This window comes from Microcebus murinus, chromosome 16 (assembly GCF_040939455.1).
Source record: "Microcebus murinus isolate Inina chromosome 16, M.murinus_Inina_mat1.0, whole genome shotgun sequence".
Classification (NCBI taxonomy): Eukaryota; Metazoa; Chordata; class Mammalia; order Primates; family Cheirogaleidae; genus Microcebus; species Microcebus murinus.
This window is the reverse complement of record NC_134119.1, coordinates 30,821,877-30,847,901: the sequence shown is the minus strand read 5'-3', so window position 1 is coordinate 30,847,901 and position 26,025 is coordinate 30,821,877. Positions and strand designations below refer to the sequence as shown.

Below are 26,025 nucleotides of genomic sequence, written 5' to 3'. Positions count from 1 at the left end.
CAGACTGAGCGAGACCCCGTCTCTACCATAAAAATAGAAAGAATTTAATTGGCCAACTAATATATATAATATAAAAATCAGGCCGGGCGCTGTGGCTCACGCCTGTAATCCTAGCTCTTGGGAGGCCGAGGCGGGCGGATTGCTCAAGGTCAGGAGTTCAAAACCAGCCTGAGCAAGAGCGAGACCCCGTCTCTACTATAAATAGAAAGAAATTAATTGGCCAACTGATATATATATAAAAAATTAGCCGGGCATGGTGGCACATGCCTGTAGTCCCAGCTACCCGGGAGGCTGAGGCAGAAGGATCACTCGAGCCCAGGAGTTTGAGGTTGCTGTGAGCTAGGCTGACGCCACGGCACTCACTCTAGCCTGGGCAACAAAGCGAGACTCTGTCTCAAAACAAACAAACAAACAAACAAACAAAAAAATCAGCCGGGCATGGTGGCTCGTGCCTGTAGTCCCAGCTACTCGGGAGGCTGAGGCAGCAGGATTGCTTGAGCCCAGGAGTCTGAGGTTGCTGTGAGCTAGGCTGACGCCACGGCACTCACTCTAGCCTAGGCAAGAAAGCGAGACTCTGTCTCAAAAAAAACAAGATGATTTAAAAAAAATGTCTACAAAATTTACTTTAAAGGGGGAAAAAAGCCCATAAGCCTTATCATATGTTACATTCAAATTACTGGTTCACAAAAATAATGCATCTCTCCAAATAAGGTTAATAACTTTAAACCAGAGAGAGCCATTTAGTCAGTCTATCCAGATAAAGAAAATGAAATTCAGACAAAGTTATGGCTTGGGAGTTGGGCTCTGACTCTAGGGAAAGGCCAATTACCATGTGATTAGAACAACTCTGTAGTAATGACTAAAGTGAAACAACTGACTTTTCAAATTAATACAATAGTATTCCTATATAAAGGATAGCTAGATGGTAACACAATCTAATGAAAATAATGGTATGTGATGTTGAAAGCAATGGACAGTCTAGGTCTACATTGCCATTGAAATAATGACAGATAAATATATAGCAACACAGAAAAGGACTTTGTAGAATATGAAGGGAGAAAGCAGGTTATAATATAAATAAATAAAGTAAATATTGTCACAGGCAATAGGTTACCCATCTATGCTGCTCAGGTGGAGAAGGACTGGAGTCTAGGGTTTCTGACTTTAAACCTTGATCTTTTCTGTCATGCTTACTATTTCAAACACCCTGTTCCACTGTTCCCTCAACTCTACTTGTCAAAATTTTGGTTTTGAAAACGAGGTCACAGACTATAATATAAATAAATACAGAATAACTAAAATATAGTATATTTATGCAAATAATATGGGGAAAGTATGCACATGTATAATAAGCAAAAATGTGAAGGGAATGTGGGGAAAGTAAAAAGTTGTCTTTAATAAAAGGTAGTGCTGTCATTCCTAACGTAAGCAGTCACCTGATGATTCATTTTATCAAACATCATTGAAAGGCTAACATGACCCAAGCACTGTAGTGAGTGTTTAGGATACCAACATGAAGCTGCAATTCCAACCCTCAAGGAGTTTATGGTGCAGCTGGGTGATAAGAGTTAAAGGGGGACACCTCAAGTAGACTGGGAGTAGTACACAAGAAAGGAAAGATTTAGCTGAATCTTATAATCAATAACAACATAGATGATCTCAGATCCTGTTTTGGGTTATGGTCGTTATTGATATAATAATCAGATAAAAACTAAGATTCTTTTCCACCAGATAAAGAGTATATCCACATATATTTATGCTTCTGCAACCAAATCCAGGAATGCCATATAAATCCCAACTTAATTCTTCAGACTTCACTCAGCCCACCTCCCTATCATACATCTTAGTTCATGGACTTGCAAATTTTAAGGCTACCTTTCCTTTCTGGGGTTGACAATACAAAAAAGATGGTTTCCACAGCATAAACTCTCGCAAGAACTAATTTTTACCAATCACATGTGGTTAAAAATCCAGATTTATACCTACAGATTAGTGAAAAACAGAAACCCTTATAATGACATGACAATTATTCAGTGTGACAGCTGTTTGTACTGCTACCAAATGTGAGTTTTAAAACACAGGATAACACCTCTGGTTCCCTGGGATTAAAACAAAACAAAACAACAAAAAGCTTGAGTTACGATACAGATAGAAAATAAATTGTTGCAAAGAAATTTTTAAAAGATGAGTAATCCTTAGAAATTTGGTAACCACCAAAGAAAACCACATACATACATACATACATACATACTCACTCATTCCAATATTCAGCCATAGCTTCAGGAAATGGTTTCAGTAAATAAAAAAATGAAAAGTAGCAGCCGAGCGTGGTGGCTCATGTCTGTAATCCTAGCATTCTGGGAGTCAGAGGTGGGTGGATTGCTCCAGGTCAGGAGTTCGAAACCAGCCTGAGCAAGAGCGAGACCCCGTCTCTACTATAAACTGAAATAAATTAATTGGCCAACTAATATATATAGAAAAAATTAGCCGGGCATGGTGGCGCATGCCTGTTGTCCCAGCTACTCGGGAGGCTGAGGCAGTAGGATCGCTTGAGATTACGAGATTGAGGTTGCCATGAGCTAGGCTGCTGCCATAGCACTCACTCTAGCCTGGAAAACAAAGGGAGACTCTGACTCATAAAAAAAAAAAAAGATACAGATTGGCCAAAGCAATTGCAAAAAAAGGACAAGGTTGAAGGACAAACTATTCCATGTCCAGACTCAGTGTCAAGTGATTACCAATAAAAGTGCCAATTCAACTCAATAGGGAAATAAAAGCTTTTTTAAACAAATATTGATGGACCTGGATATCCAAGTGGATAAAAACTAACTTCAATCCTATCTTGCTCCATACACAAAAAGTGGTTCATGATGGATCATAAACTAACACCCAGGATAACAAAATTTCTACAAAAGAACAGGAGAGTATCTTCATGACCTCATGGTAGGCAAAGAATTCTTAGACAGGTCACAAAAAGCACAAACCATAAAATTTTAATTTTTTTTTTCTTTTTAGACAGAGTCTCACTCTGTTGCCTGGGCTAGAGTTCTGTGGCATCCGTCTAGCTCACGGCATCCTCAAACTCCTGGGCTCAAGGGATCCTCCTGCCTCAGTCTCCCAAGTACCTGGGACTACAGGCATGAGCAACCACACCTGGGTAATTTTTTTTCTATTTTTAATAGAGACAGGGTCTCACTCTTGCTCATGCTGGTCTCAAACTCCTGAACTCAAGCAATCCTCTTGCCTCAGCCTCTCAAGAGTGCTAGGATTATAGGAGTGTGCCACTGCACCCGGCCAAATTTTCAAAATTCATAAATTAAAATTTATGAAAATTAGTTTTCTGCTCACCAAAAGACTTCATTTTTTAACAGATGAGTCACAGATGAGAAAAACTATTCATAGTTCATATAGCTGACAAAAGAGTCATATCAAGAATGTATAAAGAATTCCAAAAATCAGCAATATAAACACAAATAACCTGCCAGGCGCGGTGGCTCACGCCTGTAATCCTAGCACTCTGCGAGGCCGAGGCGGGTGGATTGCTCAAGGTCAGGAGTTCGAAACCAGCCTGACCAAGAGCGAGACCCCATCTCTACTAAAAAAAAAAGAAAGAAATTAATTGGTCAACTAAAAATATATAGAAAAAATTAGCCGGGCATGGGTGGTGTGTGCCGGTAGTCCCAGGTACTTGGGAGGCTGAGACAGAAGGATCGCTTGAGCCCAGGAGTTTGAGGTTGTTGTGAGCTAGACTGATGCCATGGCACTCTAACCCTGGCAACAGAGCGACACTCAAAGGGAGGGGAGGGGAGGGGAGGGGAGGGGAGGGGAGGGGGGAGGGGAGGGGAGGGGAGGGAGAAAAGAAAGAAAAGAAAAACAAAAAAAAACCCCAAATAACCTAATTTTTGAAAATGAGGAGGAGATATGGACATACTGCTCAGACTGAACAGAATGACAGATCTAAAGGAAAATATATCCAATACATACAGATGGTCAACATCATTTAATTGTGAAGGAAGTACACATTAAAAGCACAATGACTTACTATCACACACTAAAACCCAAAATTTAAAAAACTGACTAAATGTTAAAGTGGATATGGAGTATCTCATACATTGCTGGTGGGGGTGTATAATGGTATGTCCACTTTGGAGAACTATTTAGCAGTTTTCTATAAAGCTAAACTTACATCTACCCAATGACTGACCCCAAGAGAAATTAAAACCTATGTTCACAAAGACTTCTACAGGGCTATTTATGGCAGCCTTACTCAGAATAGCCAGAATCTGGGAACAACCCAAATGTCCATCAACAGGTGAATAGATAAACTATGGTACATACATCCAGGCAACAGAATACTACAATATTCTGAATACTACAGAATTCAGAATACTACAATACTACTATATTAAAAAGGAACACCACTGAATCATGCAATTACTCATATGAAACTCAAAAACAAAGCAGCCAGATATAAGAGAATACACCCTACATGACTCAATTTACATTAAATGCAAATACAAGGGGAGAAATGAGATAATGGTTGCAGGAGGTAAGTAGGAACTTCCTGGTCAATGTAAATATCCTAAGTTTTGTTTCAGAGGATTGTAATATACATGTAGACAATTATTAAAAAGTCATTGAAAAAAAATCATTGAACAGTTAATATCTGTGCATTTTACTTTAATTATATATACTTCAAATCATTGCAAAAGGATTCTACCACCCATTCCACTACCCCCCTTTAACGGCAGCTTCTGCATGTAGATGTTATAATATCTTCTTAACATGTGGAAATCACTCTGGCTATCTCTGTACATCAGGTCTCTCTGCACAATAGCTATGAAAGGGTCTTCCTTCAGATTCTCTGTATAGCCAGTTTATGCCATCCCTCAGATTTCCTGCAGTATTTCATCCTGAAGGCTGAGCTGGATAATCAGACCAGCACTCTTGCATCCTGACTGACCAGCATTCACTTCTAATCAATAACAGATGTGGGAATGGTGCCAGGGTGGGCCTTATGCCAAAGGAATAATTTCTCTCCCATTCAAGAGCAAATACCCTTCTTAAGCTCCAAGTCATCCAAACAGAGAGAATGACATCTGGAAATATGCTAAAATGCCATGTGTTTGGCCCATGTGGATGACAGCAGTAAGCACTGTAAGCAGTGGGTTGTTGTGCCAGCGTCTGGGACGCCACAGAGTATAGCAACTCCACAACCTTCTAACATGGAGAAAGTGCTAAAAGCTCTAAGGGAAAAGTAGTAGTGCAAGAAGAAGTTCATTTAGAAAAATTTCCTCGATTACAGTTCCTTCTACAAATAAATGGAAATTGTTTATCTCATTTCCATATTAAACTTTAGGCCCCAAAACTCTATTCATTCACAGATTTGACTGTTCAACTCCTTGCCATTTATTTTTAAAAACTAAAACTAATACTCCCAAGGAAACTAATACTCAGTGTAAATTAATCAAATCATATTTGGATTGCCCTAGAAAAAAATTATAAAATTTTAGAGATGTGGAAAAATTTTCATTAGGTATCCAAATAATAAAGTAGTCAGCTGTAACGGAGGAAAGGGCTCTTGCTTTTGGTCTTGTGTTGCTGTTTCTGCAACTATTTGTATTATTCTTATATATATTAACTTGTAATATCTTGATGTTATTTGTGACCAATTGACAACAAAGGCTAATTAATTTAAAAGTCTTTCTTCAAATGCCCATGAAGACTATACACCTTTTCTCAACCTACACTGATTATAAAGGAGATCTCCAATTTACCCAAGATTTGAGAAGGGCAAAACTTTCTTGCTGGGAAGGGTGAATCTGGAAGCAACTACAACAGTAAGAGCTACCATTACTCTCCATTTCCATTTGTAAATAATAACAAAGTATTTATTATGTGCAAAGAATGGTGCTAAGCATTCTATAAAATATTTTCTTATTTATACAACACTAACACAATGGAAGGTACCACCATCCTTGGCACTCTACTCAATGAGAAACTACGACTTCGCTGGTGGTCCAATGGCTAAAAGCAAAAACAAAACAAAAAAGACAAGAAACTAAGGCTCAGGGAAGTTAAATTATGCCCGAAGTCATACAGCTAAGAAGTGATAGTTCTGTTGGGCTCCAGAACCCATAACTATAGCAAAAGGAATCAAGTGGTGCTGAAAGAATGAATTATTATCGGATTCCATTGAAGTTTGTACACTGTGACCAAGAATTTAATAAGGCAAAAGAAATGAACATTGATTATAGCTCAAAGAGACTTCACGTTCTACTAGATAGCTCCTGCCTTTCCTCACAAATGTATAAGGTAAATGGATAGCGTCTATAGCTAAAGCAGACTGGGGAAGTCAGAAGACTGAAATGTAGGAGCTATTATGTAGGAACTCACTTATGTCCTTAACAGACAGAGCGGCTTCTGACAAAGCAGGTCCACTGTCAAATGAATGGCCTTGAGGAATGGCAATGGGGTGGCCTTAAGGACTAAGAACAAATAAACCATAATTTCAAAAATGTTGGCTCCACACCAGGATCACCCTTCTCTTCCCGGTATACCTCCTCAAAATTACCAATCCATAATTCATTTATTCACTATTTCCAAAAAGCCCAAGTATTTTAGAAAAATGGATAAATACTATAGAGGCACAAGTATAAATGGTCAACAGACAACACTGCTTATTGAAATACCTTCTTCTTCTTCTTTTTTTTTTTTTTAAGAGATGGGATCTTGCTCTGTTGCTTGATCCTTGTAGCTAGGACCACAGGCATCATGCCTTGCTAATTTTTACAATTTTTTTAGAGACAGGATCTCACTATATCGCCCAGGCTGGTCTTGATCTCCTAGCCTCAACCTCCTGAGTTGCTGGGGTTACAGGTGTGAACCACCATGCCTGGCTGAAATGACAATTTTAACGCTGATACTCTAAAACATAACCAGGTATTCTACTGTGTTTTCCAAAACAAACTGAAGGATAGAGACAGAACAAAACCAGCTAGAAAAAAAATTCTCTGGCAAAGATTTCAATGACACAATTAGCACCCACTCAATTCATCTATTATGAGAGCTTAATCTTATTTTGGCATTAAACTAAAATTGGTATAGGAATTGGAAGACTAATATTGGAAGACAGGGACTAAGCATGGCAATAAATGAATTGAGAAAAGTAGCAACCATGAGATCTCCTGGATAACTCCATCCAATACAGAATAAAACTCCCACAGACAGAGCACACTTCTAAGTTTGGAATAGTTTAACTTATATTCTTCCAAACCCTGTGATTCTTCACAAGTGTGAGCAGAAATATGGATATGATGTAGCAAAAGGCTACAGCTGCAGCTTGCAGATGTTGAGCTGTTACCTTTGTGATCAGCAACCATGCTGTCTACCTTGCTGGTGCTCCTCTGGTAGCTGCCTCCATCAGCACTCTGGGCTGTGCCCAGAAAATTGAGGGTGGTTCTTGTTGGACAGCACCCTTTGCAATCAAATAATGGAAACAGACTTTGTTATCTGGGAACTGAAATGCCAATATGATGATGTCTTAGTTTCCCCCTCTATAAAAATAAAAATACTACAATCTGGCTTTTATTTCCTATCCCTGGGGGGTTGTTATAAGGATAAGAAGCTTTGAAAATTAAAAGCACAAGGCAAATATAAGGCTATTATTATAGTGGGGACCAAATCCAAACAACATAAATGGAAGGTAGATGGGCACTTTGGCAGGGCAAATAACCATGTTTGCCATCAGAACAAACTCTTGAGTTCCAATATCTACTTTCATATTAAGAGGAAACCTCTGATAGTCATTAAGCAGGCATAAAGCATATAGAACAGATTGTGCTCTCTGCCTAAAATGCCCTTCCTTTCCTGTCTCTGGCACTTTAGATACTCCTACTTTAAGGTCCAACTCAAATATCACCTCTTAATTAATCCTCTCTGATACTCCGAAACTGCATCTTGACAGAATTAAATCTTTCCACATCTGGACTCTTACAGCCCCTTACAAACATCTCTATGATGTCAATTGTCATATTATACCACAGGTGATTTGTTTCTGTGCCTCTCTCAAGTTCCCTCAGCTCTTCATTTTTATAACCATCGCTCTTCCTGTAACATCTTGATACACTGTATAGACATTGTAACTCTTTCCTAATTCTATTTACCTAGCTACAACACAGCATAAGAAAGGTTTCTATACCTTTTCTATTAAGGTAGAACTACCCAAGCTGTATGCCAAGGAATACTGGAGAAGTATGAATGATTATTATTTTATTGATATTGATTTTCTCAGCCTGAGACAGCAAATCAGAACTTTCTATATGTGTCATGATGTGAAAAGAAGTTGAGAAGCACTATAAAAAGAAGATTTAATATTTTTTTAATATTAAACTAATACAAAGGCAGAGTAAAGCAGTACACAAATTGTGACATCAATCAAGGCAACAAGAAAAATGCAATGCCCAGAATAACTGTTTCATATACTTCTGACGAGAAAATAAATGTTTCAGAACATTGGCATCAGATAAAGCATCATATCCTGAAAGAGAAAAATAACACAGCTACCTCGCGTAGCAGTCAGTCTGTGCAAACACCATATGGTCTGCTAATTTAATCAAAAATATCCCAGAATTTACTTTTTTCATCCTGCAGATAAAATGAAAATGAAATTGCTAGAAATATTTTAGAAATTATTCTGCCACCCCCAAATGTCTAATAAAATACAGTGCCCAAGCTTATTCATCCAACCTCCCTTTGAAAGCACAAAAACTTTATCAGCCACATTTTAAGAAAAACATAAAAAACCATCAGCTTAATCTTTTCATTTTCAATTTATTTTAAAATCAATCATTCTTTGCATCACCCACACCCCCAAATCCTCTGCCCCTCTCCATTCTACCTACAAGAGACAAAGCTCAGACCTCACCCATGTCTTGACCATTATCTCAAAATGGTCTCCCCAACGCTAAGATTGCCCCCAGAATATTCATCTTTTTCCCAGAAGCCTCCATCTGAAAAATGCCAACCAGGTCACACTTCCCTGCTTAAAAACAGAACAAAACTCTACTGTCTACAGGATAAAGTCCATGATCCTGAACACTGCATAGAAGGCACTCCATAGAAGACACCGGTTACCTCCCTGGTCCCGTTTTCCTCCAGTTTTTTTTTGTTTTTTTTAGACAGAGTCTCGCTTCTATATATATCTTAGTTGGCCAATTAGTTTCTTTCTATTTATAGTAGAGACGGGGTCTTGCTCTTACTCAGGCTGGTTTTCCTCCACTTTTGATCTCATACTTTACGGGGCCTCTTCTCTCTTCTCCAGGCTAACTTTCATTCATATGTGAAGAACTGACCTAGGTACCATCCTACAGGGGACACCTTTCCTGATTCACAATGCTAGGATAAAAGCTTCTCCTAGGTACAAATGTTCTCTAACCAGATGATAGGAACAAGGTAATAGCCTTGTTTTAGCTAAAAAGAAACTAGGTTAGTGCAAGGCTAAGCAGCAACACCTTCATTCCACTTCTCAACTTCCTTAGCTCTTGATCCTCTGCTGGTTTTAAGGTTGTCTTTCTAATCTACCTTTTATTGTATGTACCTCAAAACTCCTGAATACAGATGAGTGTTAAAGCAAAGAGACTTTGCAAATTGTTTATAGGGAGGAGTATATTTCTCTGTTATTAAATTAGACCACTACTATATATGAATGTTTCACATGCACCTTTCCATTGTCTTACCAACAAATGTATTCCTTTGAACCTTATTCAAAATTCTTTTTTTTTCCTGTGACACTCAGGCTCTATCGCCCTGAGTGTCCTGGCATCAGCCTAGCTCAAACTCCTGGGCTCAAATGATCCTCCTGCCCTAGCCTCTCGAGTAGCTGGGACTATAAACGCTCACCACTCCAGGTGGCTAATTTTTTGTTTCTGCTTTTAGTTGCCTGGCTAATTTTTCTATTTTTAGTAGAGACAGGGTCTTGCTCTTGCTTGGGGTGGTCTAGAATTCCTGGCCTCAAGCGATCCTCCGGCCTTGGCACTAGAGTGCTAGGATTACAGGCATGAGCCTCTTACTCCAAATTCTTTAGTCATTCTTCGGTGATTCTGTTTATGCTCAAAAATATGAATGCAATTATCACAGGTACAGTCAGGATTATACCCAAGGAACTATCATCTTCATCATAATATATTCTCAAAAGGTGGGAGACATAATGTGCCATATACAGTGTTCCATCTCCTTGCATTCTCAAAACCATCACCTTTCAGTGGAGACCCTTCTTAGCTATTCTTCTCAACCTAACCTGGATCTTCTTAAACTCTTGCCCTTTCTCCTTAACACTTTCATTTTTGGTAACATTATGAATATAAAACATCTTTTTCATTTGTTCTGAGACAGAGTCTCACTCTGTTGCCCCGGCTAGAGTGCCGTGGCGTCAGCCTAGCTCACAGCAACCTCAATCTCCTGGGCTCAAGCAATCCTACTGCCTCAGCCTCCAGAGTACCCGGGACTACAGGCATGCGCCACCATGCCCGGCTAATTTTTTCTATATATATGTTAGTTGGCCAATTAATTTCTTTCTATTTATAGTAGAGACAGGGTCTCACTCTTGCTCAGCTTGGTTTCGAACTCCTGAGCTCAAATGATCCGCCCGCCTCAGCCTCCCAGAGAGCTAGGATTACAGGCGTGAGCCACCGCAGCCTAAAACATCTTAAATACACATAAAACATATACTTTAGAGTACATATATATTACTAATCACCTTTATTGCCCGTGTCTCTCATAAGAATTTAATCTCCATGAGGACAGGGACTTTACTCACTGACATAACTCCAATATCTAGAATAGTGCCTGGGACACAGTGAGCACTTAAACATTTAAATGAATATATGAAAAACAAGGACAATTATCTGAAAGTACCCTGTCCCCTTTCAATGTTCAATCCATCAATTTACCTCTAAAATATACCAAATCATCATCCTCTTTTATATTCCACTGCCATGAGCCTAACCCAAACTTACCATTTTTTACCTTCTGGTCTTGCTGCTTCCAGCCATGACCTATATAATTCTTTCTCCATACCACAGGAAGAATGACCTTCATAAAATGTAAATCAGATCATATTATTACCCTTCAATGGTTACTCAGCATTCAGAATAAAATCTAAATTCTTCACCCTGGCTTACAAAGCTCTACGTGAGCTGTCTGCTATCACTCTAATTTTATCTCTACCCTCTTCTCCTTATCCACATTATAACTGCACTGGCCCTTTATTTGTTGAACATATCAAGCTCATTCCTATCATAGGGCCTATGCACTGGAATATTCTTCCCTCTGATATCTACAAGGCTAATTCTTTTTTTTTTTTTTGAGACAGAGTCTCGCTTTGTTGCCCAGGCTAGAGTGAGTGCCGTGGCGTCAGCCTAGCTCACAGCAACCTCAAACTCCTGGGCTCCAGTGATCCTTCTGCCTCAGCCTCCCGGGTAGCTGGGACTACAGGCATGTGCCACCATGCCCGGCTAATTTTTTATATATATATATCAGTTGGCCAATTAATTTCTTTCTATTTATAGTAGAGACGGGGTCTCGCTCTTGCTCAGGCTGGTTTTGAACTCCTGACCTTGAGCAATCCGCCCGCCTCGGCCTCCCAAGAGCTAGGATTACAGGCGTGAGCCACAGCGCCCGGCCTACAAGGCTAATTCTTTATTGTCATTCAGAACACAGCTCAGTTTACTTCTTCAAACAGCCTTAACCTGACCACTTAATATGGATACCCTTTTTTTCTAACTGGCATCTATTGCTCAGTTCTCTCAGTTCTTTTATCCCAACTTAAAAACATTTTTATGCTGAAATAATCTCAAACTTACAAAAACAGTTCAAAGAATTCTCTTGATATCATGTACCTAAATTCACCAATTAATTGACCCATTTTCTTCTTATCACTTTTTTTTTCTAACTACCCATCTACCTAATTTTTGCCTAAACCACGTGAGAGTAAGCTGGAGATATTAACGTTATACCCCCTTAACCCTTAAATCTTAATTGCTAAGAGCTAGGACATTTACTTATCTGACTACAGTACAATTATCAATATAATTAACATTAATACCATATAACCATCTAATCTACAGACTTCATTCTAAAATTTGTTATGGAAAAGCAAAGCTGAGAGGCTTCCTAGAACCAGGGGAAACTGAGACAGCTGGTCACGCTATTACATGATGGAATACTACTCAGCCATAAAAAGGGAACAAACTACTGATACAACAACATGGATGAATCTCAGATGTATTACGTTAAAAGAAAGGAGTCAGACACAAAGGCTACACACTCTATGATTTCATTTATATGATGATCTGAAAAAGGCACAAACTATAGGGACTGAGAAGAGATAAATGTTTACCAGGGCCTAGGACAGGGGGAGGGACTGCCCATAAAGAGTCAGAAGGAAGCATTTAGGGAAAACAGAAATGTTCTATGCCTTGACTGTGGTGGTGGCTACATGATTGTATGTTTGTCAGAATTCATAGAATTGTAAATCTAAAAAGAGTATATTTTGCTGTATATGAACTATATCTCAGTAAATCTTAACCTTTAAAAAATGATTAAGCACATAAAAGAAAATAATGAGAAAACAGGACTCAGGTTTTAAAAGCATATTTGTAAAGTAACTATATAAAATTTCTATAATAATGGACATTTTGAAGAGAATATCAGACAGACTTGAAAAACAAGGGAATATTGGAAGACAGATCTGAAGAAATCACCTAGAATGTAGTACAAAAACATAAGGTGAAAAATAAAAAAGGATAGGAAACATGGAGAATAGCATGAGAAAGTCCAACAAATAGGTAGCACAAATTCTAGAAAAAGATAACAGAGCAAAGGAGAGTGGGGAGGGGCAACACTATCAAAGAGATCATAGACAAGAATTTTCTAGAACTGAATAAAAATCAAAATCCTCAAATTAAAGGAGTAAACCAGCTGGGCACAGTAACTGACACCTATAATCCCAGCACTCTGAGAGGCCAATGCAAGAGGACTGCTTGTGTCCAGGAGTTCAGACCAGCCTGGGTACCATACTAAGACTCTGTCTTTACAAAAAATAAAAAATTAGCCACGTGTGGCGGAACATGTCTTTAAGTCCCAGCTATTTGGGAGTCTGAGGCAGTAGGATTGCTTGAGCACAGGAGTTCAAGTCTATGGCAATCTATGATCGTGCCACTACACTTCGGCCTGGGTAACAAATCGAGACCCTGTCTCTAAAATTAATTAATTAATTAAAGGAGTAAACTAAGTCCTGAGTACAAATAAATCTATAATTCACTTCATCATAGTATAACTGCAAAACACCAAAAGCCAAGAAAGAAAACCTTAAATGCAACCAGAGACGGGAAAAAGTAACTGAAAAAGGAACAAAAAAACCCCAGAATTCACCACTCTCAAGTGCTGATGGAAAATAACTGTAAACCTCATACTCCAACCTCAGTTAACTATCATTCAAGCAAAAGTGAAATAGATATTTTTGCAGACCAACAAAAGGAATTTACCACTTGGTTTCTCTAAGAACTACTAACAAATATACCTGGCAGGAAGGAACATTTTCCTAGAAGGAAAATCTGTGATAAAAGATCCAATACAAAAAGATAATTCAATGAATATATTGGTAAACCCCAAATTAATATGAGCTATAGAAATAATAGTAATTATTATTTTGGCTGAAAGTGAGTATAAAACACAAAATGTAAACAAAATCCTAGATAGCAATAATATGTAGAAAAAGGAAGCTGCTGAATTCGAAGTCTTCTAAGACCTCTGTATTTAAAAAAAAATATGAATGTGAATTAATGTTTTATACTTTGTTATGTCAAGTATACTTTAACATTTTGAGTAATTGTCAAAATAATAAAAATAAAATATCTATCTTTAAACTTACCCATTATTTTTATTTATCCAGTTAAGAGTATATATTGATTTGTGTATGCAAAATGTGAGAAAATAGAATTCTATAGAAAATAGAACAGAATAAAGTGCACATTAAAATGAAACAAACCAAAAAAGTCAAATGATCTTAAAAATTTTTATTAAGGTGTTTGAAGTTGACTCTAAAAAACAACAACATCTCTAAGACAAATCAACAATTCTCCTATCCCTCCTCCAGGCACACTTTAAAAGATTTGTTGTTAGAGATGGTTTCCTTGGCTGGGAAGGCATGAAAACACTTTCATTCTCCAAAATAAAGATGGAAAAGAACATTTCTAGAAGGTCAATCACACCAAGATTTTCATCCTCCCCTACTTTAGACATGAAGAACGGGGCCAGGACTGGGATGAGGCAAGTGAGATGCCTAGGGCCCAAATAATCAAAGCATATGTAGCTGTATCTGTCATGCTTCCCTACTTGGAGAAATAGAAGCATGGTTTGCTTGTTTTCATTCAAGAAAAAAAACAAAACAAAAAAAGGCTAATGTCAGTTTTATCATGAAATTAGCCCTAGGAATGCTATAGGACAATTTATCTCATTAAAATTAAAAGGGATGGGCCAGCGCGGTGGCTCACGCCTGTAATCCTAGCACTCTGGGAGGCAGAGGTGGGCGGATTGCTTGAGGTCAGGAGTTCAAAACCAGCCTGAGCAAGAGTGAGACCCCATCTCTACTATAAAGAAATTAATTGGCCAACTAATATATATAGAAAAAATTAGCAGGACATGGTGGTGGCATGCCTGTAGTCCCAGCTACGTGGGAGGCTGAGGCAGCAGGATCGCTTGAGCCCAGGAGTTTGAGTTTGCTGTGAGCTAGGCTGCCGGCCATGGCACTCACTCTAGCCTGGGCAACAAAGTGAGACTGTCTCAGGAAGAAAAAAAAAATTAAGGCCGGGCGCTGTGGCTCACGCCTGTAATCCTAGCTCTTGGGAGGCCGAGGCGGGCGGATTGCTCAAGGTCAGGAGTTCAAAACCAGCCTGAGCAAGAGCGAGACCCCGTCTCTACTATAAACAGAAAGAAATTAATTGGCCAACTGATATATATATATAAAAAATTAGCCGGGCATGGTGGCATATGCCTGTAGTCCCAGCTACTCGGGAGGCTGAGGCAGAAGGATCACTCGAGCCCAGGAGTTTGAGGTTGCTGTGAGCTAGGCTGACGCCACGGCACTCACTCTAGCCTAGACAACAAAGTGAGACTCTGTCTCAAAAAAAAAAAAAAAAAAAAAAATTAAAAGGGACGAAAAGAAAATTAGTCTCACACTAGACCACAAACTCCCTATTTCTCAGTGGCAGAAAGAAAGAACCATATTTTTCTTCAGACAGGCCACTAAAGGAAACCCAAAGAAAGAAAAAGAAAAAGAAACAAAAAGGCTAACAACACATGCACACCCTCAAGACAATAATACCTATAGCAATATAGGGCTTATAATCAGTCCCATCTATTACTATCTCCAAACTTCAAATGAAAGCATACCTAATTTGGAGTCAGAAGACCCTGTTTCAAATCTCAACACTTACTCTTTCCCAACCTACTTTTCCATTTCTCCACTGCTTAAAATGAGAAAGCAGATTAAAAGGCTCTTGAAAAGCTCTTCGAATACTCCAAATCCTAACCTGTTCCCAATGCTGTATCTGGAGGCTTGCCTACACAGGAGCTGTCAGGTAAAATGCTGGCTGCTTGGGGCTTTTCAATTCTAGCACCTTTTTGAGACTTGCTAGGTTGCCCAGGCTGGTCTTGAATTCCTGGGCTCAAGCATTCTTCCCACCTCAGCCATTCAAGTACCTAGGACTACAGTTGTGCACCACAGTGCCCTGGTCTAGTACTTTTTTTTTTTTTTTTTTTTTTTTTTTTTTTTTGAGACACAGTCTCACTCTGTTGCCTGGGCTAGAGTGCAGTGGCATCTGCCTAGCTCACAGCAACCTCAAACTCGTGGGCTGGAGCAATCCTGCTGCCTCAGCTTCCCAAGTAGCTGGGACTACAGGCATGCGCCACCATGCCCGGCTAAATTTTTCTATATAGATTAGTTGGCCAATTTATTTCTTTCTATTTTTAGTAGAGATGGGGTCTCACTCTTGCTCAGGCTGGTTTCAAACTCCTGACCTCGAGTAATCTTCCCGCCTCGGCCTCCCAGAATGCTAGGATTACAGGCATTAGCCACCAGGCTCAGCCTCTAGTACCTTTCTAAACTCCAAAAGGAAACAGAATAGAAAGAAAAGGAAATAAAGGAAAGAAGGAAGAAAGCCAAAAAGACATTTTTCCCAACAAATCTCAGAATTATTAAATAATTTAATTTGAAATGTTGTAAAATAAAGATTTTCCTTTAAAACCAGGTTGCACAGCTAAATACTCAGCAGTCAAAAGTAAGTTACCTCTCCCCCTTGAATTCCTGGGCTGTTAACACTTAAAGGTTACCAAGATACTCTTCACTAAAAGGGGTAGGGACTTTGTCAAGGTCCCAATTCAATTCTTCAGGAGACAATAACTACTAAAGACTGTCCTTAAAATTCTATTTAGAGTGTTAAGGTAGGCACTTAAATTATCTGTTTGAGATTACAATCTTGATTTGGAAAAATAACCAAAAGGGAACACTTAAATTTGTTTACTGATGGAGGAATAAAGAAGTCTAGGACACCAACCTTTTCATTGTGGTATTTACTCTAATAAGTTAAACTAGAACAACTATTTGTGTGAACTCAGAGAGCAAACAACAAAATGCAAAACTAAAAGATTTAACTAATACTGATTTCATGTAGTTTTTCCCACAAAATGTATTATCCTTTTAAACTAGGCCCTTTTCCTAACATACTGACCACCTCGATCAAATTTAATAAACCAAAAAGCGAGTGATGAAAATTTTTGTGTCCCCCACCCCCACCCTAGGGGCCTACTAGGCCATGATTTGCTTGAATATTATGGGTGTAGTATGAAATATTTAAAGCAATGACTAAAATTTTCCATAAAAGCCAATCCAAAGTCTAAAAGCTTTACTCTTCAGAAACAGATTCATTTCCAGACATTTAAAAGATTTACTATTCCACTTATAACACTCTGGTTTTTCTACATTTAATATTTAGGGAGAAGGTGATGAAGGGGGGAGAGAGAGGGTGTAATTAGTTTTGCTTGTAAAACGTTCATCACAGTTGTAGTGCCAACTGAGCTATACAGCCTTTTGGGGGTCTAATAGATTTCAGGGTATTATAGTTTGAGTAATAGAGGTTGGGGTTGTGGTGGAAATCAATAAATGGCCACTACTTCTTTGCATAGTCCCATATGGAAGTAATCAAGCGCAAGGGTGGCAGCTGGGGCCAATAACAGTCACCTGCAGTTGAGGGACATGGGGGTTTCAGATGGGTTTTTAATGCTAATTTCCTACAGAAACAATGAGCTAGAAAGAGCAGAGTAACAGACGAGGCCGGATGAAGAGAGACCAGCCAGAACAATGGCTGCACCTGGTGCCGGGAGCAGAGGGACAGAGCCGGCACGCGCCCGCCGCACCCGCCGTGCCCGCCAGCAGCAGAGGGCACATCTGTCACCCTCAAAGCAGCCCATCCCCCAGCTCTTCCAGCAGGGTAAGTAATGCAAGGTCCCTAAACATTAACAGCTTGTCACAGAGCAACAGGTTTGAGTTTTTAAGGCTGCTGCATTCTCTACACGCACCCTTCTCCCATGACTAAGAATTAGTTAAGGAAGCAGGGTTGGTTCCCTCTCAGTCTTAAGACATTAAAAATATGTGAGAAACACATTTTAACTAAGTCATTTAGTAATTGTGACTTCAATGTTTTGGAGGGACTAAGAAAAATCAAATGGAAAGAGAAATCTTATCAATTAATAGTATTCACACAGCAAATATCATGAAACTACTTTCTAATTTAATGCTTAGAATTTTTTTACTCCCATTTTACAGTTGAGAAAACTGAGCCTTAGAGATGAAGGTTAAATTAACTCATGATTACAAAGCCTAACATCAAAGCCTATACACAATCTTTTTGCTGCCTTTCCTCCCTCTGCCTAACTACCACAACCAAATGAAAATATAGTTGTCCCCCCAACCTTATATGCAGGGGATACATTCCAAGACCACCAATGGATGCCTGAAACCTCAGATAGTACCAAACCCTATATATGCTGTGATTTCCTATACACACATACTTGTGATAAAGTTTAATTTATAAATTAGACACAGTAAGAGATTACTAATAACAAATAATAAAATTATACTATAATAAAAGTTATGTGAATGTAGTCTCAAATTATTTTATTCTACGGCACTATAGGTAACTGAAACCATGGAAAGAGAAACTGCAGATAAGAGGAGACTACTATACACACTTTATTTTACTTCAGAACTATAAGAGACAACTACAGATAATAAGTACATACAGACTCTATACGGAATTGCACCCCATCTTGCCAGGCACCTCTAAGCAAGCTGCACTTCTAAACAAGTATTGAATGATAACAGGATTTCCACTACCTATTGCTTTAAACAAAGCACAAAGAGTTGCTTTTGCAGGTTCTGGCATGCTTTAGAAAAGTAAATCCATATGCATGCATTCATTCATTCATTTTTTGAGACAGAGTCTCACTTTGTTGCCCAGGCTAGAGTGAGTGCGGTGGCGGCAGCCTAGCTCACAGCAACCTCAAACTCCTGGGCCTCAAGCAATCCTCCTGCCTCAGCCTCCTGAGTAGCTGGGACTACAGGCATGCACCACCATGCCCAGCTAATTTTTTCTATATATATTTTTTAGTTGGTCAAACAGTTTCTTTCTATTTTTTTTCATAGAGACGGGGTCTCGCAAAGGCTGGTTTTGAACTCTTGACCTTGAGCAATCCACCTGCCTCAGCTTCCCAGAGTGCTAGTATTACAGGTGTGATGCACCACACCCAGCCGATATGCATTTTAAATTTCCCAGCATAAATCTGTGTTGCCACATAATTCTTAAAAGTTAAATACTATTTGGAAAGCCCATCAGCCACTTTGAATACAACAACCAGTTATAATAGGTTGTTTTTCTATAAGATACAGCCACTACTAAAATTCCTATATTTGCTGACTTCAACTTGGAGGGAAAATTAAACAACCTACACAGTCCATAACAGAAATCTTTTAAAGCCACCTGATATAAAAATCACAAATTTAAAAAGGAGGTGGATAAGTACGTATAGAGATAAGTTATCTCAGAAGCCAACAACTGCTCTAGGATTTGGAAAAATATTAACTGCTAGATACAGTTTAAAACATGGCAGAAATTAATACACTCAGGCCTAGTGAAAAGAGAACTTTCCATCCTCCCATTATGCTCCTTCCAAACATGAGAAGTCCAAATCCTTCCTATCCATCTAAATTCTGAACAAATGCTACCTCCTCCATGACAGTTCTCTTATTCCCTCTTTGGTACCAATATTTAAGAATTACCACTTTTGTGCATTTACATATATTTTATCTTCTCTATGGTATCTCACCTTTTTTATCCGTTACCCTATTATCACACACGACAGGCAATCAAAAAATGTTTGCAAAATGAATGTCCTGGAAACTCAGAACAATTCCAGCCTAAGCTTAGCCACCAACCTGAGTATTAAACTCTGGGCCAAACAGACGTTTTACCACTCCATTATCCTTTCCTCAACTAACCTTACCTATAAAATACTACAACTGACTAGATTATTTTAAAGATCCATTCCAATCCTCATATTGTCCGTAGGTCATCACTAGGGACTTATGAGCACTTCTACCACTTAATAGCCTTACAACAACCATCAATGACTTGACCCAACCTATCTTTCAGATCCACTTGAATTTTTCTAGTTGTGTATAAAATATGTTATTCAAACTTAGAAGCACTCTTTTCCAAAGATGCCATTTAAATGTCATAATCCTCATCTCCAGTTTATTGACATTATTGCATTATATACCTTCAGTCCAACATGGACCCCTGCTATGAAAAAAATCCTTGGGTCATTCCTGGAAACCAATTTAGTTAGAGTTTCCTCTTTCATAGTAGTAAAGCTTCCCAGGATGCTTTCATAATCTTCAGAAAGAATTATGATTTCCCCTGTAGTCAGCACAAAGATATCTCATTATAACCTCAGTTATACTATTCTCCTAAACTGTCTGGTCCTAGCAGGACTTTTAATCAACCACCTTTATTTACAGTCAGTTGATCTTTACATATTAAAATGCATATTACTTATTATTTACTATGTTTGTTGAAACACTCTAGCATCAAAAGTATTTACAGCATGGGCATATGGTAGTATGAAATCCCTTTTTTAGGCCTTCCATAGTAGACCCTACCCTATACTTTAGCATAAGTTTTTTTTTCTCCCCACCCATCACTAGGAGCATGTCTCCCAGGGTGAAATGTAAGAGTTTTCTCACTGAAGGAGCACCATGTAAATTCAATACAAACACTGTATCTTTTCAAACATTCAGACAAGTTCCAAAGATGCTGCACACTGCACCTATCAAAAGAGAAACCACAAAATTTTTACTAAATCATTTAGTCAATTTGGCATAAAAGAAAACTTATAAAAAGTTCCTTTAAAAAAGTTCCCTCTACCACAAGAAATCTGACTATAAGCTGGGTGTGATGGCTCACGTCTGTTATCCTAGCACTCTGGGAGGCTGAGGTGGGTGGATTGCTCGAGGTCAGGAGTTTGAAACCAGCCTGAGCAAGAGCAAGACCCCGTCTCTACTATAAATAGAAAGAAATTAATTGGCCAACTAATATATATAGAAAAAATTAGCTGGGCATGGTAGTGCATGTCTGTAGTCCCAGCTACTTGGGAGGCTGAGGCAGCAGGATTGCTTTAGCCCAGGAGTTTGAGGTTGCTGTGAGCTAGGCTGACGCCACGGCACTCACTCTAGCCTGGGCAACAAAGCAAGACGCTGTCTCAAAATAAATAAATAAATAGTACTGTACTGTCCTTGAAAATAATTACCTAACTGATGTAAATAAGGGTTAACGAACTTTATGGAATAAAAGTATTTTTTAAAGCTCCTATTTGAGAACTCATAATATTTTCCAGCAGGGAAAAATACAATTTAAACAGTGTTGTCACAAAGCAGTACAATTCAGTACACCTCACTCCTGCCTGTTGACTTTTTCAAAGTTCTTCTGTTCTGGAATAGTTTAACAGGTTCATTTGCATTATAAAACTTGGAACGTATTCCAAACTATTTATAATCATAGTAAGGCTTGGCAAGAATAGCATATAACATTTATAATAGATAAAGATAATCTGGGAAGAAGGTATCCTGAAAACTACAGCTACAGACCAGACCCATTCTTACCCCAAGAGTTCAAATTAAAAATATGAAGGGTTTTGGAACCTATTGCAGCAGAAAAGTGAACATCTAGGAACTTCTGAAACTAACTTGTATGCATTCTATGTGCCAGACAAATGTCTCCAATAACAACATGACTCAGAAATTACACAAAATACAGATTCAGAGAATATGTGGCTTGCTTGAGATCAGAAAACTAATGAATAATGGCTATGCAGTATATGTAACTCATGTTCTTCCCATAGGGGGGTGTTCTTTGCATAGGTGACTGGATTTAGAGGCCGCAAAAACATGAATACAATGTACAGAAATAGCAAAAATCTAAAATCACAAACTAACAAGGATTATGGAATATAGTATATATAACTATATACATGTGAACTTATTGCATCACAAAACTACCCCAAACTTACAATTCAGGTCAGCTTTGTTGATGTCATTTATTTTATTTAGTATAAGTAGGAAGTAAACAGAGGAAAACAGGGGCAAAATGTAATGTAAGAGAGCTAAATATACCTAAAATTTAGAGATGCTACTAGTTTTACTGCAACCTCTTTTAGCTGAAATTTGCATGAATAGATTGAAATAAAATCTAACAATAGGAAAGAGTGTTTTATGAGCCATCTTTTTAACCCTGCCTATTTGTATTATGCATACTAAAGGAGAAAAAAATTTCCCTCAACATCACAAAAGGATCCAATGTGGAATACCTAACAGAAATATTTGCAGGACTACTTTTCTAGCTGTAGAACTCACATATTACATCTATTATTAACGAAACTTTCCATTCAAAAAAGCATGGCATTCAAATATAAAGATGGCAATTGAAAAATGAGAGAAAAATGAGAGAAAAACAAAACGAAGCATCAAAACAAAACTGAGTAAAGGCTGAACTCTCATATCAAATATCAAGAACCATTCACATCATCATAATTTGAGATAAAGTAAAAAGCTTTGAAAGGCAGAGAATTGTGTACTTTAGCCCCTAAAACTAAATTAAAATGTACTTACCCCAAATGCCCAGATTATAACAATCCAGATTCTTAATAGACCAAATTTATTTGAAATAGATATTAAAAAGCTTCTCTTTTTCTCCTCCTAATCTTCAAAGCCCAATCCGAGGCCAACCTTCCTCCTTCTTTCATTAGCTGGACATGTGTCAGCTCTCTCACATCTGCGATTTCTCACTGACTAGAGCTGCCTGTCCCATTCCAGGGAAACACAGATGGATCCCAGATGGGAAGGTCCTGCCAAACAGACCAGCTCTTCACCTTGCCAGAATCTCCAGATACAGTCAGTCAGTCTCTCTCTGTCTCTGCCTCCCTCCTGCTTCCTCTCTCTCTACTACCCTTCCAACCCTCCCTGTTACCAGGGCTCTTTGCCAGCTGATGTCACTAAGTACACACCTCCCAGTGGCTCCTGGCCAATCTGACATTAATTTGTTAAATACGTGTAATTTGTTTATGGCTGACAATAACAGCAAAGATATTGTGCAAAACCTATCTGTGCAAGTCCCTAGTGGAATAACACACAAAACATACAGACTCACATTTTGGGGAACATTCAAATGTTTAGCAATTACCATTTAAAGTCCTACATATTGTCTGGTTTCTGCTATTGTTCAATAGCTTCTGCTCTTTGAGCCAGTTGTTGAATCATACATATGACAAATTCCTTCTTAAAAGAAATTATTAAAAATCTGCTCTGAACATGTAATTGGATGAAAAATACAAAGTTGCAAATTAATTTGAGGAATATAAACAGAAATGTATGTAAATGATTCACACAAGCTGCCTCTCAGATCTAGACTTGGTAGCACTGCAAAACTGGCACGTGATTAAAAGAAGACAATGCAGGCAACACGGTTCTGATGCTGTAAAGATTATAAATGGAAGATGGGGACACAGTGCAAAAATTGTTTTAAAACAAAGTAAACATAAATGTGAGGAATCATATAATGTTTAACGTTAATAGAACTGCTAATGTAATTTCAACAATGAACAGCCAAAATAAAAGGCATTTTTAGAAATAATAATGATGAGACTCCAGAGACAGGACAGAACTGTACAAGGTCAGAGTTTAATCCTTTATACCCCAAAAAGCTAGCATATAATAGCTGCTCAGTCAGTTTCTGCTAAATGTAAACTGATAGTTAAAAACTGATTCTTCTCTGGGCTGAAAAGGTCAAAAGAAAAAAAAAAAAAAAAAAAAACTGATTCTGCACTATAGCTATACGAGATGTTACCACTGGGGGTAAACTGAGTGAAGGGTGTACTGGACCTTCTAGGTTTTTTTTTACTTGTTTTGTATTTTTGGTATTATTTTTACAATTTCTTGTGAATCTGTATTTTCATCTAAAAAGATACAGCCAGGTGTGGTGGTACACACCTGGAGCCCCAGCTACTCCAGAGGCTGAGGCAGGAAGATCGCTTCACTGGAGCCCAGGAGTTTGAGGCTGTGGTGAGCTATGATCACACCACTGCACACCAGCCTAGGCAACAGAGCAAGACCCTGTCTCTTAAAAAAAAAAAAAAGTTGGGGGGTGGGGGGGCTTGGCTTCTTCCTAGGTCACATTACATGACACATATCATACACTAAAATCTCCATGAACACAGATTAGGAATGGAAGATCCTCCATATACATAATCACATAGGTGTGATTATAATTATCTAACCATTTATCTTCTACCATACTTGGGATATCTGCAACCTGTAAACAATTTTTCTGTCATTGCAATTTTTGGCAAATAGGAAGGAAGACTATTTCTGTCAAGGGCAACTTAAAGACTAGGTTTCAGGTCTTCAGTTCATCCCAGTGGTGATGGTAATAATAGCTGCAGCTGGTTCAGTGATTACCATGAGTATTCATTAAGTGTCAGGGACTATGTTACTTCCCTGAATTGTCACAAATATCCTATACTATAGGGCCTATAAAGTAGGTATTATTATCTCAATGTTATAGCTAAGGAAAGTAAGGGACAAAGATGTTAATGCCACAAAGGTATTTAATACTAAGTGTCAGAACCAGTAGTCTTGATCCACAGTCAGAGTACTACACTGTACTGTCAAGTAGGAAAACGAATTAAAAGACCCTACTGGCTGTCTTGGATCACTTGCTCTTGAGGAAGTCAGCTACCAAGTCATGAAGACACTGAATCTCTTGCCAACAGCCAACCAGTATCAAATTGCTGGCTATGTAAGTAAGCCATCTTGACAGCAGACACCAAGCCACACCACCACTCAGCTAAGCCACTCCAGAATTATGACCCACACAAACTGTGAGATAACTACCTGTTGTTGTTTAAAAAGGAAAAAAAGATGGTTCTTTTACTTCTAGCACCCAGATTATGGATCCTAAATACCATTTCCCAATAAAAGGAAGCAGGGCTCTTTAGAAAAATACTTGACTCCAGGTATGGGGCAGGAAATGTATAAAACTTACCATATCAGGCCGGGCGCGGTGGCTCACGCCTGTAATCCTAGCACTTTGGGAGGCCGAGGCGGGCGGATTGCTCAAGGTCAGGAGTTCGAAACCAGCCTGAGCGAGACCCCGTCTCTACCAAAAATAGAAAGAAATTGATTGACCAACTAAAAATATATATACAAAAAAATTAGCCGGGCATGGTGGCGCATGCCTGTAGTCCCAGCTACTCGGGAGGCTGAGGCAGGAGGATCGCTGAGCCCAGGAGATTGAGGTTGCTGTGAGCCAGGCTGACGCCACGGCACTCACTCTAGCCTGGGCAACAAAGTGAGACTCTGTCTCAGAAAAAAAAAAAAAAAAAAAAACTTACCATATCAGAAAGCAAATTAGTCTATCAAAGATTTCTGGAGTTGGTGCCCATGGACCTACGAAGCAAACCTGAACAGGCTCCCTTTAACAAAGATAGTGTAATTTCACCATCCATAAAAAATAACTGCAATTGATTGAAACAGCAAAATGTTTAAGTTCATGAGTTTATAATGGTACCTATAAAAAATGAATTAATTACCTTTTGGAGTATACTAGGGAACCAAATCTTTATTCCAAAAACTAGTGAAGCAAGCACTTTACCTGCCTTCGCTATATGAATTGTACCTTTAGGTAAACAAATAATTGGAGAAAATTGTCTCTACTAAAATAATCCAACTAATAAATGAAGAAATAACATGCTTGGAATGTCATCATTTTGCAAATTCCTAATGAAAAAGAAAGAATCTAGGTAATGATCATTAATTTCACTATTATAACATGAGAGACATATGAAAATTAATGTGCCCCCTAATGAAGTATAACACCACCTATGAAACATTCTTGACAAAATTAAGTAAATCTGAATCTGACTAAGCCTCTAGATCTAACAACCAGTTTATAAAACATAGAGGAGACCAAGGAACGTGTTAATATTAATAACAAGATGATAATGAAATTAAGCAAAGTCCAGAATGTGAGAAATTTATAGTCCAAACAACCCAAATTCTGAGAAAAAAATGGGGGGAGAGAGGAGAATCTAAACATTAAAAGAGAAATAAAAGACATGTGGCCTGTATTTGGATTCTGATTCAAGCAACCATCTTTAAAAAATAACCTACAAGGCCGGGCGCTGTGGCTCACGCCTGTAATCCTAGCCCTTGGGAGGCCGAGGCGGGCGGATTGCTCAAGGTCAGGAGTTCGAAACCAGCCTGAGCAAGAGCGAGACCCCGTCTCTACTATAAATAGAAAGAAATTAATTGGCCAACTGATATATATATAAAAAATTAGCCGGGCATAGTGGCGCATG

The 26,025-nt window shown here is 38.5% G+C and overlaps 2 protein-coding genes across 5 annotated transcripts in view; both read right to left on the bottom strand.

The window, feature by feature from the left end:
* Window positions 1–26,025, bottom strand: part of CBFA2T2 (CBFA2/RUNX1 partner transcriptional co-repressor 2) — a 137,285-nt gene that overhangs the window by 57,005 nt on the left and 54,255 nt on the right. The window contains exon 1 of one of the 4 annotated variants that reach the window (XM_012755042.3): window positions 11,016–11,338. The exons of 2 other annotated variants lie outside the window; for them this stretch is intronic. In XM_012755042.3, coding sequence (XP_012610496.1) covers window positions 11,016–11,097 — 82 coding nt within the window. In that variant the 5' untranslated portion in view covers window positions 11,098–11,338. Of the gene's footprint in view, window positions 1–11,015; window positions 11,339–26,025 lie in introns of those variants that run through there. One more of the 4 variants, XM_012755041.3, reaches the window with a different exon arrangement.
* LOC105865964 (DET1- and DDB1-associated protein 1) overlaps window positions 25,071–26,025 on the bottom strand; it is a 55,151-nt gene continuing 54,196 nt past the window's right edge. The window contains 1 exon segment of the mRNA XM_076011037.1: window positions 25,071–25,833. The gene's annotated coding sequence lies outside the window, so the exon portion shown is untranslated.